The sequence below is a fragment of the Rhipicephalus microplus genome, chromosome 5, assembly GCF_043290135.1.
Source record: "Rhipicephalus microplus isolate Deutch F79 chromosome 5, USDA_Rmic, whole genome shotgun sequence".
NCBI classification, from domain to species: domain Eukaryota; kingdom Metazoa; phylum Arthropoda; class Arachnida; order Ixodida; family Ixodidae; genus Rhipicephalus; species Rhipicephalus microplus.
In genome coordinates, this window is record NC_134704.1 from 46573206 (window position 1) to 46590218 (window position 17013).

General features: G+C 47.8%; 1 protein-coding gene across 1 annotated transcript in view; it reads left to right on the forward strand.

Annotated features, from left to right (window-relative positions):
• Positions 1–1079: 1079 nt before the first annotated feature.
• Positions 1080–17013, forward strand: part of LOC119173879 (SEC14-like protein 2) — a 30742-nt gene continuing 14808 nt past the window's right edge. The window contains exon 1 of the mRNA XM_075895363.1: positions 1080–1291. Within this exon, the coding sequence (XP_075751478.1) occupies positions 1217–1291 (75 nt within the window). The 5' untranslated portion in view covers positions 1080–1216. The remainder of the gene's footprint in view (positions 1292–17013) is intronic.

The following is a 17013-nucleotide window of genomic DNA, read 5'->3' on the forward strand; positions in this document are numbered from 1 at the left end:
ATGACTTTTCGCTCAGAACCAACGACACTGCCACCAACGCTGACAATGTCTGCGAAACAAGCTTTTTAGCGCTGTCACGCTAATCACGCTAACAATGCACTGTTTTACGTATTCACAGCAACGCACTGCGTCTGGGCATGGGCAATTCAGCATCGCGCATATGCACGCGCACGATGGCGGCGGGGCAAAGGGGGACACGATTTCTGTCCCTTCCCCACCTAATGTGGAGCCCTGCGTCACAGATATATCAGAGGCTAACCCTGCATGTTTACACTCAACGCATAACGTTGCGAATGCAACCTGACGTGTTGGCTACGTGATTAGCTTATTCCCAATTGATCCCTCCTTATTATTGTTCCTTATTATTATTTTGTTACCGCCACAAGTCATAATTTGCATATCTTATACGTATAGGTCTTGCTCGGCCCATGGGAAGTCTTCTGACTATTACCCATCGATACGAACAATAAGTTGCGGATGTCGTCATTAGGCACGCATTCGAGTATCTTCGGGCCTGACGGAAGGTTTTCCTCAAGGGAGCCCGCGCGGTGCGAATGCGCTCCGTACTGTCTGCGCCTCTTCAACAACATAATTGAAAGCAACGCATTGTTACGTAAACAAGATCGATGCACAGCGGACAGTACCGACCAGTTAAATCATCAGAGTCTATCTCGATATGCCTCTGTGTATAACGTAATGGTGGTTGCAGCCTCACTTCATACGGGGTTGGTTTACCGTGCGATTAGGAACTCGTTTGTCGTTTTCACCCGTTGTTCTCTTTCGACATCAAGACGCGATCCTTGGCGGGTTTGCTTACGTGTCCAGCTCTAATCACCAGAAGCCTGTCGATGCTTGGTTAATGAAACTACGCACGACCACGCTGGTGACTTCACTCTCGTCGTTGATGGGTGTACCCTGTCACGAGACCTTCGGATCCGACCACGGTGCCCGCGAGTCCTATTTACAACGCCGAGCAACGAGGCAAGGACTTCGTACGAAACACGCGCGCGATCGGCGCAGACAGACAGACACTCGCGACTTTCCCCGTTCCTCCGTCGTCGGTGGCCGCTCGCTGCACGTCACGGGATCGTCGTAAACAGCGCCCTCGCCACGGCCAGCGAGCGCGTGCTACCGGGCCCGGCGATATCGGCGTTCGAACTCGAAACGACCGCCCTTGGCACAGTATGTAGCAGACGACGCGGTGCCAGTGATTGCCATGAGCGCCGTAAAAGACGACGCAGCCGCCGCGGTGGATCGGCTGAGCGCCAAGGAACAAGCCGCCCTCGATCAAGTGAGCGTGACTGTACGATGCAGTTATTAGACGGGTGATGCGTGCGCGCTGTAGTGCAATGAGTGCCGCGCGTAAAGAGGCGACTAAGAGCTATCGACTCGGTGATCCAGGGTTTTTTTTTTCCAGTGCTGCAGTGGCGCGCCATGCACCCGGCCGCCCGAGCAGATGCCATCGAACCAGCCGTCGATGGCACGATTATAATTGCTGCTTTATCTCTATCTCTTCTTTTTATGACACCATTTGAGTCCTGATTAGATACCGCCGCTGGGGGAAGGCCACACAGTGTAATGGCTGCGCGCCAGAGTCCACGATATGCGTGTGGGCCATCATCAGGGGTTTCCTTTCGTCATCATAATGTCTAGACAATAATAATAATTGTTGGGTTTTTACGTCCTAATACCACGATACGATCATGAGGGACGCTGTAGTACAAGACTCCGCAAATTTTTCACCATCTGGTGTCCCTTGCACGCACTAGATCTATTTAATGGCCCTCTGGCTTTCATCTAATTGAAACCACTGCGAGTGGGATTCGGTCTTGCGACGTTCAAGTCAGCAGTCGAGTTTCATAACCACTAGACTACTGAGACCGTATGAAAGGCACCTAATCATCCAATTATGTCAATTTATCGGCCTCTTTTGAAGAACTTTACGAGCCAAAACCACGATATGTATACGGTGCATGCGAGGTACTCGGAAGTAATTTTGAGTACCTGGTCAGGGTTATTTAAGGCGGTTTTTTAGGGGCGAACTTCCTTATGCCGTGGGTCACTCCTTCCTCTGTAGTAGTATTAGTAGTTGTATGTAGTCAACTCTAGTTTATGAGTTGCTCTATAGATGTAGTTGTTTGTATATGTCCTCGGGAATAATATATCTTGATGGCGTTAATGGTTTTCACAGTATATTCACTGAGTGAATGATGAGTGGGGCAAAGTGTCCGTCCGTCTGTTCCAAGGGAACAGACAGACAGACAGACAGACAGACAGACAGACAGACAGACAGACAGACAGACGGACGGACGGAGGGACGGACGGACGGATGGACGATTCATGGTTTACCGATAAAACCTTCTGACGCTTCGCTCCACTCTTCATCGTTTCCTCCGTGATTATGCTGTGATTTTCGTTGTCTTTTTAAAACCCGACAAAAAATGCGTTCGTCATGGCCAAGTGTTTAGCCCATGCTCACGTATTTAACAACGTTACACCTCAGCCGATAAGCCGCAACGCTGGCTAATTCAGAAGTGTGGCAGCTTGGGCTAGTTGCTATGGCATGACGATAGTTATAGCGCGAGAGCAGAACGACGACACACCTTCGTGTCCTTCTTGTCTGTGTGTCGTCGTTCTGCTCTCAAGCTATAACTATCGGCTGGGTAGTGTTTCTTTTTGTGTGGATCGCCATCTTGGCTTTCAAATATGGATATGTGCATGTGCCATTCCACCTATTATAAATGCACTGCTTGTGCGAGGCCATAGACTGTATTGTTTTATGATGTACCATTTGTGCTGTTGTATAACTATACGCCTACAGACAACCTTTCGAGCAAAAAAAAAAAATATTTGCGAGACCCGAAGAGCAATGGTTTCGTGGCTTTCCTTCAGACGTGTACGTTTCGACAGTTCCTTTAGCATACAGTCGATGTGGGGATGTGAGAATGCCTGAGCAGCTTTTTCTCCTGTCAAGCCACACGAAGAACAAAAGATTCCTTACGTACCTGATATTTTGTACTCTCATGAAGTTTTATTTTATTGTATTGAATGCGCTGTACAATAATCTTTTGGCCTGTCGGTACAGTAAGTATAGTAATTTTTTTGCACAGTAAGTTCTTCAACTTTTCCCTAACTAAGCAAAGAAATTGATGACGCAACAATGCGTTTTCGCACGTGTGTATGAATTATTTTCGTTCTCAGTTCGAAAACACGCTGAAGCTGTGCTGAAATTCTTCAGAGATGCGCTTCGTCTCGTTAATGGTATGCATCGAACGTCGTCGAGGACGTCTTCTGAGCTTATAAGAGCTTGCGACAGAAAGTATCGCTGCCACTACCACCAACACCTATCCCTGCAACTATAGTGCAATCGAAGGCGTAAATCCCAACGAAGTGTCGCGTTTTACCTGCTGTTGCGTTTGCAAATGCTTTGCGTGCGAGCACTCAAGCAATCTATACACTGATCTTTTATAAGCAGTTATTTTTACAGTAAAACCGCTCATTTATAGAAATGCTTTCGATTGCTTGAGGTTTTTACTTGCCAAATAAACAAAATCCGCGAAGAATTTCTTCGGAGAGTTGTTTTAGCGATTCGTAAGCGTAGAGTATTATTTCAGTTTGTATTCTTTGCTGTAGGATGCTGTTTTCAGGTGGCAAATCGGCATGATCAACAGGTCGTGGTATTGAATCCAGACCATGGAGGCTGCAATTTCAATCGAGGCGAGCATGCTTGGGGCCCATTGACTGTGATTTTATGTGCACGTCAAGAAACACCAGATGGTCAATAATTTCGGAGCGCTCCACAACGGCGCCCCTCGCAATCATATCGTGGTTTTAGAATGCCAACCACTAACAATTACCCATGAAATTACCTATTGCAAAGTATAACACGACGTATTTGATCTTTATAGCACACGTCAGCACATCTAATGGCCTTGTGGCACGCTAATGTCTTGGACAACGATACGTGCGTTTAGCATCAAGTCTTCGCCAAGTAGGAAAATTTTCGGCGAGTGTGTGATCCTCCGTGTCGGCTTTGCACCTTGTCCTGCTGCCGGAGCCTTCACAGAATCTGTTTTCCGGTTGCATTTACATGTGCTATCTTTCTGAATAGTGCATCGTAACCAAAGAACGCTAACACTGCAAGCCCTATTCTAGGACTATATATTTGTTGCAATGTGGCTACGTTGCCTTCATGTGGCACAGATGTGTTGATATTTTACAAGCACTAGCTTGTGGCCTATCACAGTGATTAAGACACCTGATTTTGTAGCTTGGTTTCGTATAGCCTAGTTCAAACATGGCTCACTCAAGGAAAACTTAAAAATGAAGTCTACAAATACGGGTATAAAGTTGGACTTTGTTCTATTGACGAGAGCACGCCTATCTCGCACCCAAGTGCTTTGGTGGTATACCCTCGCTCCCAGGGACACCATAATTTGTTTGAAACTGCCAAGGCGCGCCTGATTGATTTGTGGGGTTTAACGTCCCAAAACCACTATATGATTATGAGAGACGCCGTAGTGGAGGGCTCCGGAAATTTTGACCACCTGGGGTTCTTTAATGTGCACCCAAATCTGAGCACACGGGCCTACGACATTTCCGCCTCCATCGGAAATGCAGCCGCCCCAGCCGGGATTTGAACCCGGGTCAGCAGCCGAGTACCTTAGCCACTAGACCACCGCGGCGGGGCGAAAGGCGCGCCTCAATAGCATGCCATGCAGTGGCTCTGGCATGCAGTGGCCCACTTATAAAAAGTCATCTGGTTACCACTGCGCTGTCATTTGATGCGACAACAACCAGCGCAAGAGGAGGCGATTGCTGAGCACCTGATGAATTAAGTTGCTTTCGCAGTCTGCAATGCCCGTGCTGCAGACATTCCAAAAGGCCTCCTCGACGTTTCACACGAAATCAGTATAAAATTCTAGCATAAGAACAACACGAAACATGATTGCAGCTGCACTATGGTTGTGAAGTTTCGCGTTTGATATGCAGTGCATCTGCTCGCGTGGCAATTGAGGGTGTTGCTTCGCCGCGCTTGCAACAAATGGCGCCACGCGCTTTTTAATATGGCAGCAAGCACTGAGCTCACGGTGTTCTGGTGTATAGGCGGAAAGGCAAGTTCAACTGTTCCTGTATCTGGACTGGGCAGAAATATTTAGAAAAGTATGGAGTCTACAAATATCGAAATATGTGTGCTGCAAGTCTAAAATACAGATACTTGGATTCATATTTTGTTGACGTGACGGGATATTTCAGAGATGCGTTTGCGAATAGACGATAAAAGCATTCCGGAATACGAGCCCAGATACAATTACTGGGATACATTTTATCTCAGGAATGCTGATACCCCGAAGTGACGTACACTATTAAGAGCGGCATAATAATGAGAATAATATCGCAGCGTATTGAAACTCACAAGTAAACTATATCGCCCGAATCACTAACGAACGCCAGTGAATTCAGAGAAAGCATACATATAGTTTTTAACACTGCCAATCTGTTTGTTAAAAAAGTTTCTCCGTTAACGGCACTGAGCCAACAGGAGCTCCTTTATCTGATAGACAGCGTCAGATTGGCTGCAAAACAAGACTCGCGGAACAGCTGTACTGAAGTTGTTTCAAACTTAAGATAATCAAGTTGTTTCTCCCTCAGGCAAAGCAGCTATAGTCACAGAAAAACAAAGGAGCGCTGCACCAGCTTTCTGAGAGAGCGATTTTGTCGACAAAGCTGACTGACAATACTGCCTCTGCGCGTTTGTGTCGTATATATAAGCGGCGCCAGGTGGTTCACCACATGGGCCATTCTGTGCGTGTATGGAACCCTTCGTCGCCCTCGCTGTGTCGCCGACTGGCAGCGCTCATTTCCCTTGCTAGCACACACACAAAATAGTATCCATTTCTTTTTCGAAAACAAGTTTTATCATTCCCGCCAAAAATTTAACAGATACCCGCGTCCAACAAAGTGTCGCTATATAATCAAGCTGTAATTCTATATCACTACTGGGGTACAAACATGATTCTAAAATGTACACTGATACTGAAATACAGATGCTCAATTATATATAAAAGATAGTATCATGATACTGCCCAGCCCTGCCCTGTATTCAGGCTGATTTGCTTTGCGACATGAAGAATAACTCCCTTTTTACATGTATTCCTTGACGGCGGTGTTGGCGTGACAGGCATGGGCGGACGGCTATTTTTCTCGATGGGTGTGCATATAAATGTTTACGCATAAACACGCACGCACACACACGCACACATGCCCGTTTAATTCTGTGGTAGAGAGAACTTTAAGACCTCTGTAACACTGACGACATAGCTCGGAAAGACTTAATTTAGCTGTCCACCGCGGTGAAGAAGGGGCTATGGTGCTTTGCCACTGACTCGAAGGTCGCGGGTTCGATCCTGGCTGCAGTGGTCGCATCTCTATCGAGTAAATGCCACAGGCCCGTGTACTGTGTGATGTCAGTGCATGTCAAAGAACACCAAATGGCCGAAATTTTCGTAGCCCTCCACAAAACGCGTCCCATAATCATATCGTGGTTTTAAATGCGGAGTATTTCTTAGCGAACTTCGGCGACTTTGAGCATATCTATCTATCTATCTATCTATCTATCTATCTATCTATCTATCTATCTATCTATCTATCTATCTATCTATCTATCTATCTATCTATCTATCTATCTATCTATCTATCTATCTATCTATCTATCTAGCCGCCTACGACTTATAGCTCTCCCGCCCGTTTCGATAATGGTATCGATACCAAACTTGGCATGGCATAACATTACTGTATGAAGAACATATTTGACTAGTCATAACATGATCTACATTTCAAGGTAGTGCAGCTCTTGCGGTAGTTTCGTTCGCATGGCATGTTGCAAAACTGGTATGGTATGACATGATTGCACGGAGAACACAAGCGACAGACCCTAACATGAAAATCATGATATGCGTGTCATGTAACAACATGACTACATGCCACGCTCGTGATGCGCTCGCGGCAGTTTCGCTAGAGTCACATATGCCAAATTTGGTATTACGGTACGTGAATGGATAACGAAGGTATGTGACTGGTGCAAACATGATAATCATGAGATGTGTCTCACGTAACAACATGACTATTTGCCACGCTCATGATGCGCTGGCGGCCGTTTAGCTAGCTTCACTTAGACCAAGTTGGGTATTACGGGACGTGGATGGATGACGAAGGTATGATACCGGTGCAAACAAGATAAACATGAGATGCTTGTCACGTAACAACATCACTACATGCCACACTCATGATGCGCTCGCGGCCGTTTCGCTAGCTTCACATATGCCAAATTTGGTTTTACGTGACGCCAATGGATCACGAAGGTATATGTGACTGGTGCAAACATAATAATCTTGAGATGCGTGTCACGTGAGAACATGACTACATGCCACAGTCAAGGCGCCAATACATTTCGACATGACGCGGTGCGCGTGCTCGTCAGCGTTCATTTCGTCGCGTCACGCCGGCGTTGCAACGCCAGGCGCCGGTCCTGCCATATACTCGCAGGCGCGCGCTGCGCTGCGTTGTTTTCACACATGCACATATCAGAACATCCGGCGTTCGTGACGGAGCTCCGTCGCGAAAAGAGGGAGACGCCGTGTTGTCTGGGTAACGCATCGGCATAGAGTAATGTTACTTTATGGCATCGGCGCGAAATGCAGCATTTCGCGCCGGTTGCCGTCGGGCCATGCCGACAGACGCTGGTCGTGCCTGGCGTCAAACCATAGAAAGAGAGAAACAACTTTATTCATGGCATAGCAAGGTCGGTAAACTTAATTTGCCGGTGGTTCTGAGGGTGGTGGCCAAAAGCTTGCCACGACCGTTTCGGCCCAGTTAACCACCGTCAAACCATAGAATGCTCCCATTTCGCTAACGTAGTGTCGCTGTTCGCAGCGTGCGCGCGTGTCATCGCTTGTCACACAGGTCCCGTTAATTCGGGAGGCGATCGCCGGGCTGATTCCAAGGGCCGAAGTATCGGCCCCCCGATCCGCACCACGATAGCGTGGACAATTTAGAAGTGGTCCTTTTTGGCGCGCCAGCGGACGCCGGCTGTGGCCCAAAGAACAAGTCAGAGCCGAGAGTTGATAACGAACAAAATTATATTCTCAATAATGGCAGATCAAGAACCATACACAAGTATGCACACTCCACAATAGTTGAATACAATATGCCGCCAATCAAACAACGTACTACACAACACAATCAGCCACACTCGCAACAACGGACACAGATACGCTCTACAATGCAGTCGCATGCATTGAACAACCAAGACACTTAAAGACTAAAGAGATAGGAAACCTATTCAGTCCAAAGTCCTTGGAACAAAAGTCTGAATGATACTCTTCCGAGAATCACTCACTCAAAGTCCAGCGTTGTTGCCGTTCCGCTGCCCCGAAGTTTCTCTTCCAGGAAACCTCGCGTCTTCAATTGGCCACTCTCCAAGCTTCAAACTTCTTCGCCGGAAACACGTCGGCTTCACACACGCAGCTGTTGCCACGCGTCTTCGCTCGATAGCGGTAAACTCACGCTCTTGCCTGTAGCTCGAGTCGTCACCCCTCAGGTGGAAATCATCTTCTCCTGCTTTGTCTCCACGAATAAAACCTTCGCCGACTACACGGCGGAATCCCTACGCGCTCTGGCGCTAACTTCCGTCTTCTCCTGATCTCTCGTCTCGGCTGCTCGATTAAATACCTTCCGCGCGAGATTCCAAAAGTTCTCATCGTTTCGTCGGCGTGATGCGCAGCGAATGCTGGGGGAAAGGTCGAGAGGATACGAGGGCCGCCCGCGTCGGATGACTCGACCCGGCATTACCACGCCTCTTTCTAGAAATTTCGAGTGCTTGCTCGGCCGCCGATGTGTGGTGAGGAGGTTCGTCGGCGAGCCCACGCTTCCGAGGGAGAGAGTCGAGGTCCCGGGAGTGTTTAAATGTTTGTTTTCTCTTCTCTTTTTTTTTATCGTTGACCTCGCAGCGTCACTCCGGCGTTTCGACGCGAGAATTTGGCGGCGCGCCCTTTTTTGAGCGCTCGTTTTGTGACACTGCCCCCCACTTTAAGAATATTATCTCATAATATTCAAAACCACACAAACGAGCGCGAACAGTCACCACACACTCTCACAGACTGTAACACAATTCGTCGCTCATGACACTTCACATTCACAGTAGATCACTCAATACAATTGTACATTGTAATTCAATTCCACACACATTAAATATAACTACAGGTACATGAGTACAACACTCCATCACATATTCCAAACGATACAAATGTACGAAGTTCTCTCATTACAACAATTATACAATACTATACATCACATCACCGTAACAAACATTTTGACTCGCTCAACATACACTTGTGACACAGGATAACAAGAACATTAACACAACATATGTCACTCAGCCCTGCCAAACACATTCCGATTCCACCTCAGCACCTATCCTGTGTATTTCGAGCTGCGCTTGCGTCCTTTCTTGCGGTGCTCGCTCGATCTCTTCTTGTTTTTCCTCGTTCTTTTTCGGCGAGCCCTTTCCAACGACGGTATCTGAGGCTGCGTCTCTGCCATCGTTGTCACTTCCGACACTGCTAACGGGTCAAGACGCTCAACCGATCCTGCCCGGTTATTCACCTGCTTGTTCACGTCCCGACATTTGGCCTGGCTGGCCAACTCCATCAGCTTTACACTGTCGGTCGGTTGAGGTTGTGCCGACGTAAGTCCAGCTGCCCGGCCCGTGAACTCATTCAACACGATCATCTTCTCATTCACTGTCTCTTGCACCACGGCTTCACCTTGGGCTCTAGTGAGATCCGTCACGGGCTGTTCCTCCTCTGTATCTCGCGGTCGCTGGGTTGGCGAGGGCTCTATCTTAGGGTCTTCTCCCAAACATTCCGGATCATTCGGTCCTCGCGCCCCGTCGATGTTTCCGATGACAAGGTCGTAAAGAGGGGCCGTCATGCATAAAGCGGTAACCTTCCCGCTGAAGTTCGGGGTTTCAACCTCAATTTCTGCTTAGGGAAGCATCCGAACCGTACGGTCAATTAGGCAAACCGGTTTCGTTTTGCCTGTTAACTCACTTTCCCGTACCAAATTTCTCCGCACGATAACCGTGGAGCTACCGGTGTCTCTTCACACCGTAACCTTTTTGCCCGCAACTTTTCCAGGCAGCGTTGGCATTCCCTTCGTAACACCGGTTGGCTGTTTTGCCATTACAGCACCCACAATAGAAATTTTCTCCCCATTTTTCAACTCTACGAATCCATCTGTGACGGCATTATTACCGGATTTCGGTGCCGCTTGCACACAGGATACCTGGTGAGTTTGACTCGCTCCGTTTCGACATGCGTCTGCTTTGTGCCCAGTCTGTCCACACTTAAAACATTTTACTACTGTAGGGCTCGTAAAGTTAGTACAACAGTTGCTCGCGCGATGAGCCACTCGGTTACACAGGAAACATCGCGGAACCCTCTCCGGTGCACGCTTCTTTTGTTCGGTTACCGAATTTTTCGAATCTTCGGGACACTCCTTCCTGACCTTGGCCAAATTAGTTCCACCTTGCGCTTCCAGGAATTGGTCCGCCAATTCAAGCATTCCTTCAAGTGACTCAGCCTTCCTCTCTTTCAAGTACAGCGACAGGCTTGGGTGGCAACTAGTAAGAAATTGTTCTCTAATTAGGAGCTCTCTAAGCTCATCGTACTCCTGCGCTGTCCCTGAAAGTTCAATCCATCTGTCGAAATAATGGCTAAGTCGGGCGGCATACTGCGTAGCCGTCTCACCATCAGCTGGCTTTCCTGTCCGAAATCTGTCCCGGAATCCTTCCACAGTAAATCTAAATCACTTCTGCAAAGCAGCTTTCACCTTTGCGTAGTTGGCTGCATCGGTCGGCGTCAGCCTGCCGTACACACTGAGCGCTTCACCAGTCAAGCAGGTACTCAAAGCAGTTGCCCATTGAGGTTCCGGCCAATTCTGGCTCCTTGCAATCGTTTTAAATCGGTGAAGGTACGCGTCAAGGTCCTCCTTCCTTCCATCAAACGCTACGAGCAGCTTGCTTGGGTTCAAGCGGCAGCCGTGATCTTCCCGTCCGCTGCTTTCAACTCTAGCTTGAACCGGAGTTTCACTTCGCTGCTGCAGACGGAGCCGCTCGAGTTCCATCTCGTGCTGCCGCTGCCGTTCCCTTTCAGCCATCTCCGCTTCTCTTTCTTGTCTCGCCCTTTCGGCTGCCAACTTCTCCCTCTCCAACTCAGCTGCTTTTTCTTCCTTGGCCCTTTCAGCTGCCAACCTCTCTCGTTCCAACTCAGCTGCTTTTTCTTCCTTGGCTCTCTCAGCTGCCAACCTCTCTCTCTCCAGCTCAGCTTCTTTTTCCGCTTTGGCTCTTTCGACCGCCAACCTTTCTTTTTCCAGCTCAGCTGCCTTTTCTTCTTTGGCCCTCTCAGCTGCCAACCTCTCTCTCTCCACCTCGTCTTTCTCCTTCTGGCTTACCCACTTCCGTAGTTCGGCGCCAAAAAGACCCATCTTCTCACCAAGAGCTACGAACTTTTCGAGATCCATGGTGTCTCGCAGATAAAGTCTGGCCGTGTGCAAAAAGTATCTGCCTAAATCAGCCTATCGGAACACTCTCCTGCACTGGTTAACGAGAACACCAAGCAACACACAAAATCGTTCCGATAGCACTATCAATAACTCGAGGCCCTTTCTCACTACTTTGGACACACTGTGCACCAAAAGGACCTGTCGCGGACGCCAGATTAATTGTCCCACAGGTCCCGTTAATTCGGGAGGCGATCGCCGGGCTAATTCCAAGGGCCGAAGTATCGGCCCCCCGAACCGCACCACGATAGCGTGGACAATTTAGAAGTGGTCCTTTTTGGCGCGCCAGCGGACGCCGGCTGTGGCTCAAAGAACAAGTCAGAGCCGAGAGTTGATAACGAACAAAATTATATTCTCAATAATGGCAGATCAAGAACCATACACAAGTATGCACACTCCACAATAGTTGAATACAATATGCCACCAATCAAACAACGTACTACACAACACAATCAGCCACACTCGCAACAACGGACACAGATACGCTCTACAATGCAGTCGCGTGCATTGAACAACCAAGACACTTAAAGACTAAAGAGATAGGAAACCTATTCAGTCCAAAGTTCTTGGAACAAAGCCTGGATAATACTCTTCCGAGAATCACTCACTCAAAGTCCAGCGTTGTTGTCGTCCCGCTGGCCCCGAAGTTTCTCTTCCAGGAAACCTCACGTCTTCAATTGGCCACTCTCCAAGCTTCAAACTTCTTCGCCGAAAACACGTCGGCTTCACACACGCAGCTGTTGCCACGCGTCTTCGCTCGATAGCGGTAAACACACACCCTTGCCTGTAGCTCTTGTCGTCACCCCTCAGGTGGAAATCATCTTCTTCTCCTGCTTTGTCTCCACGGACAAAACCTTCGCCGACTACACGGCGGAATCCCTACGCGCTCTGGCGCTAACTTCCGTCTTCTCCTGATCTCTCGTCTCGGCTGCTCGATTAAATACCTTCCGCGCGAAATTCCAGAAAGTTCTCATCATTTCGTCGGCGCGATGCGCAGCGAATGCTGGGGGAAAGGTCGAGAGGATACGAGGGCCGTCCGCGTCGGATGACTGAACCCGGCATTACCACGCCTCTTTCTTTCTAGAAATTTCGAGTGCTTGCTCGGCCGCCGATGTGGGGTGAGGAGGTTCGTCGGCGAGCCTACGCTTCCGAGGGAGAGAGTCGTGCGCCCAGGAGTCTTTGAATGTTTGTTTTCTTTTCTCTTTTTTTTATCGTTGACCTCGCGGCGTCACTCCGGCGTTTCGACGCGAGAATTTGGCGGCGCGCCCTTTTTTGAGCGCTCGTTTTGTGACAACGCTACATTGGAGTATATTGGGCCCTTCATGACACTCTCGTGGCCGTTTTGCTAGCTCAACATATACCAAATTTGGTACGTGACGCCAATGGATGACGAAATATATTACAGGTGCAAACATGATAATCCTGACACGTGTGTCATGTAAGAACATGACAACATACCACGCTCATAACGTGCTCACGGCCGTTTCGCTAGCTGCCGATATATTTAATTTGGTATCACGTGACGTGAATAGATGAGGAAGGTAGACACATCCAAACATGATAATCATGACACGTAAGTCATGTACGGCCTCATTTACCGCCACCTCGTAACGTTGTGCTGATTTTAAAGTGGCTTATCAACACTTCTCATTCGTGCTTCGCATATCGTTGATTCCCATTGTACGTGCGATCTGCCAGTTTTAATCAAGAGCACTTTTTTAAAGGAATGAAGCTGAATTTACAGCGTAAATACCGCAAATGTACAACGATATCTGAAGCAATTATTATCGACCAATGCAGCATAAACATTTTCAATCAATTAAACGACACCTTCTTTGACGCAGTATTCGCTTTTTTTTCAGTTATGCAATCTGTAAGAATATTTATTAAGATTTTGCAGCGTAAGCTCCACGTGTGACACAGAGAAGAACGGAGATTTTTTCTAGATAACGGTAAGAGAAAAAAAAAAAGCCCGCTGCTTCTGGGCTTTGTGCTAAAAATCCTCTCCGACACGGGGGGGGGGGGGGGGGCTCCGAAAGCAGGCACTCATTTGCTGCTTTTTTCATCGTCAGCAGTTGAACAGCTGCTTACGGGACGGATTTTTGCTGTCCCATAATAGGGTACCTAGTACTCTAAATCGTTAACTACTTTCTCCAAACAAACGCAAGGCGAAGAGGCTTTCCTTCGACGATGGCGCAAACGTTTCTTTAAAGTAAGAGAGGGACAGCTGAAGTTTCCAGTTGTCCCGTACTAGGCATGCGCCCACTCTAGTACGCATGCATAAGTGTTATCCTGTTAAATGCGATTAACTTGATTCTTTTTAATTGTTCTTTCACTTGTAACATTTGGATACTCAGTGATCAATTAGATTTTGGTGTTCATTTGTAAGATGTATAAACTGTCTTTACTTGTTTTCGATGTTTCGTTTGTAAATGTACAAGTTAAGTGTACAATAAACTTCCCTTTCTCAATGTACGCTGCGTATAGCAAGGGTTGGGGCCAGCTTTTAGCGGGATGGCTCAGTGCTCTCCCGTAGCTGAGTACGAAGTACTCGAAATCGTTAAACATTTTTTTGTAAACATGTGTGCGCACCCACTTGGTCCAACACATTTGCAACGTTGTAATTGGGACGGCTCACTGCCCTCACATAGTAAAGTACGAAGTACTCAAAATCGTTAAACACTTTCTCTAAGCACACATTGCCATCCTCAATGACGTGCGCACGTGCTTCGCTGCATCATCATGCACTACTGCATATGATGTAATTTTGTCAACACGCATTCATCAAGTGTGAGGCCCACGGGATGGCTTCATGCTCTCCTATAGTAGGGTACCACGTACTCTAACCACCGTATTCTAGAACGTCCGTTTACTCAATGCTTCACCTCGACTTGAAAAAAGTTGATGGGAGCGCCGTCTGTAGGCAGAGCAAAGCACTGCATATCACCGAGAATCTTCAGCAAATCTCGAGAAGCACAGCGTCATTTTCAGTCGAGCAGCGGCGCAGTCCTCATCGCTGTCACGTGAAGGACGAAATTCAAGTCGAGGAGCGTTTGTGAATACGGGGGTAAATCGTTGAACACTTATTCTAAACGCACACTTCCTCAGGTTTCGGTGGCGTGATTTGGGACGGCTCCTTGCACTCCCGTCGTATAGAGTACGACGAGCTACTCTGAATCGTTCACCACTTGCATTTTTTCTAAGCACACATGTCATGTGATTGTCTTATTCGGGACAGCTAATGGCTATGTCATCGCAGATTGCGCATAGTATTCTAAAGCCTCCTAAATTTGTCCTGAACTCTTTGAGTCACCAAACCACTGTGTTTACGGTTCTTGCACGTCTTAGGGATGGTATCTCGCTTTCGCATAGAAGCGTACGGGTAGTGTGTTCTGGAACGTCAACTATTTTTTCTAAGCACAACACTATACGTAGCACGGCAAGGGTGGCTTAGAGCTCTATTACAGAGCTCAATCGTCAATCTCTTTTCCCAACACAATGTAACTGGTGACCAATGCATCCCATTGTCATCATTTGCGTATCAAGGCATTGCCGAGAAACCTTTCCAAGTGAAGCCTGCCGTAAGTCACACAGTTCAGTGGCGCCGTACGTGAAGAATCAGGTGCCGGTGAGCGTACCGAAATGCGGCCTTCAAAGGCGCACGGACGGGTAACGTGGTGTATTTGTATACCGCGTTATTCGATAATATACTCTCTCTCCATCGTGGGCTTGTCAGTGATCAGCAGTTTCCATAATACGGCAATTATGATTTTTTGAGGTTGAGGGGATAATGTGTCATTTCACGTTGTCACACTTCATTGTAGCCAGGACATGAACGCATGATCTTTGTTACCTGTAGCTATTGATGTGTCGCTCTGCCAAACGCGGGGATGGAAGACCCATTACCGGTATTGAGTAAGGAAGCGGAAAGGAGGCCGCATTGTGCAAGCTGAAAGAAAGAAAGAAAGAAAGAAGGAAGGAAGGAAGGAAGGAAGGAAGGAAGGAAGGAAGGAAGGAAGGAAGGAAGGAAGGAAAGAAGGAAAGAAAAAAATAAAAAAAGAGAGAAGCAGTAGTACGTCAGGTGCGCATGCGCCAATGTTCGCTTGCCCCCATATTCCCAACACACGCAAGAGCCCCTGCATTCTTTAGGAGCGAAGCTCCTTAGGCCTGCATCCCGCCGCCGCCGCTGTCGAAGCTCCCTGCCGCATCACCGGTCACAACCCTCTCCTACCTGTATCATTTTCCCTCTTTCTTCGTCTTTGCCCTCTTCCTCTTTTTTCGCTTCTGCCTTCTCACACACACTCTCAGTCGTTCCCGCCACAGAGCTCAGCAAACGCTCTCCCCACCCACTTCCCGCCCTATCGCTTATATAGTAGTAGAATACCAGGGTATTTTTTAATAGTAGAATACCAGTAGCTTAATACAAGGGTATATATTTGTAAAATACCAGGGTATTTTTCCGCGCTGTGCTCCGTACCGGGCTGCAGAAATTAGGTGCCTTTTTTCCTCTTCTAACTACTACCGCCACCACATACGACTGCTTATACATCATCCTTTCTTATCAAATGTTCTTTGGCTTGAACACAGAACACATTATTTAACTTGCGGACGCTTGGCTGTTACTCCAATGCAGTACTTTCGCGAGAATAAATATCGTCCCGTGGTTGTCACGACAAGGATGGCGGGAGTCAGATCGTTATGAAAAAACACTTTGTCCGTTGGAATTGTGCCCACAAAAACAAGCGACACGCTCACTGCAACGAAAGCGTCAAGCGAAATGAAAAGAACATTTTTCTAGTCCGCAAGTGCGCTTCTCTGCGATGCATATTCGCCCTACTGGTGGCGGCAACGGTGGTGCTTCAAGTGGAGACGAGGTCCTAGTTGCACGTGCTGGGGCTGATCTTTCGCCCGTGTCTATATCAAGCCAGTTGAATCAACATTTACCGCGTCATAGCGCAAGAAAACTGTCGCTCGAATGCACTGCTTGTAGATGCGTGTAGTAAGAGACTTGCTGCCAATAGTAGGGCAAACTGCATAACAGAGAAGTGTACTTGAAGATTAATCTGATTGTCCGTGAAGCGCGTTGGCTTGTATGTATTCCTGTTTGAATCATTCATAATTATCGCTGGTGCTGGCCTTAGTAATGTAGATGTGAGCACGCGTAATAAAATAATATCTAGGGTTTTACATCCCCGAAACCACGATATGATTATGGCAGACGCCGTAGCGAAGAGCTCCGTAAGTTTTCATCATCGAACAGAACACAGGTCTCTACCATTTCGCTTCCATCGAAATGCGACCGCAGTGCCTGGACCTACGGGTCACAGACGAGCAACCTAGCCACTGTTTCACCTAAACGTGCAATCAGTGCGCTTAAATGCATCATAAACCATT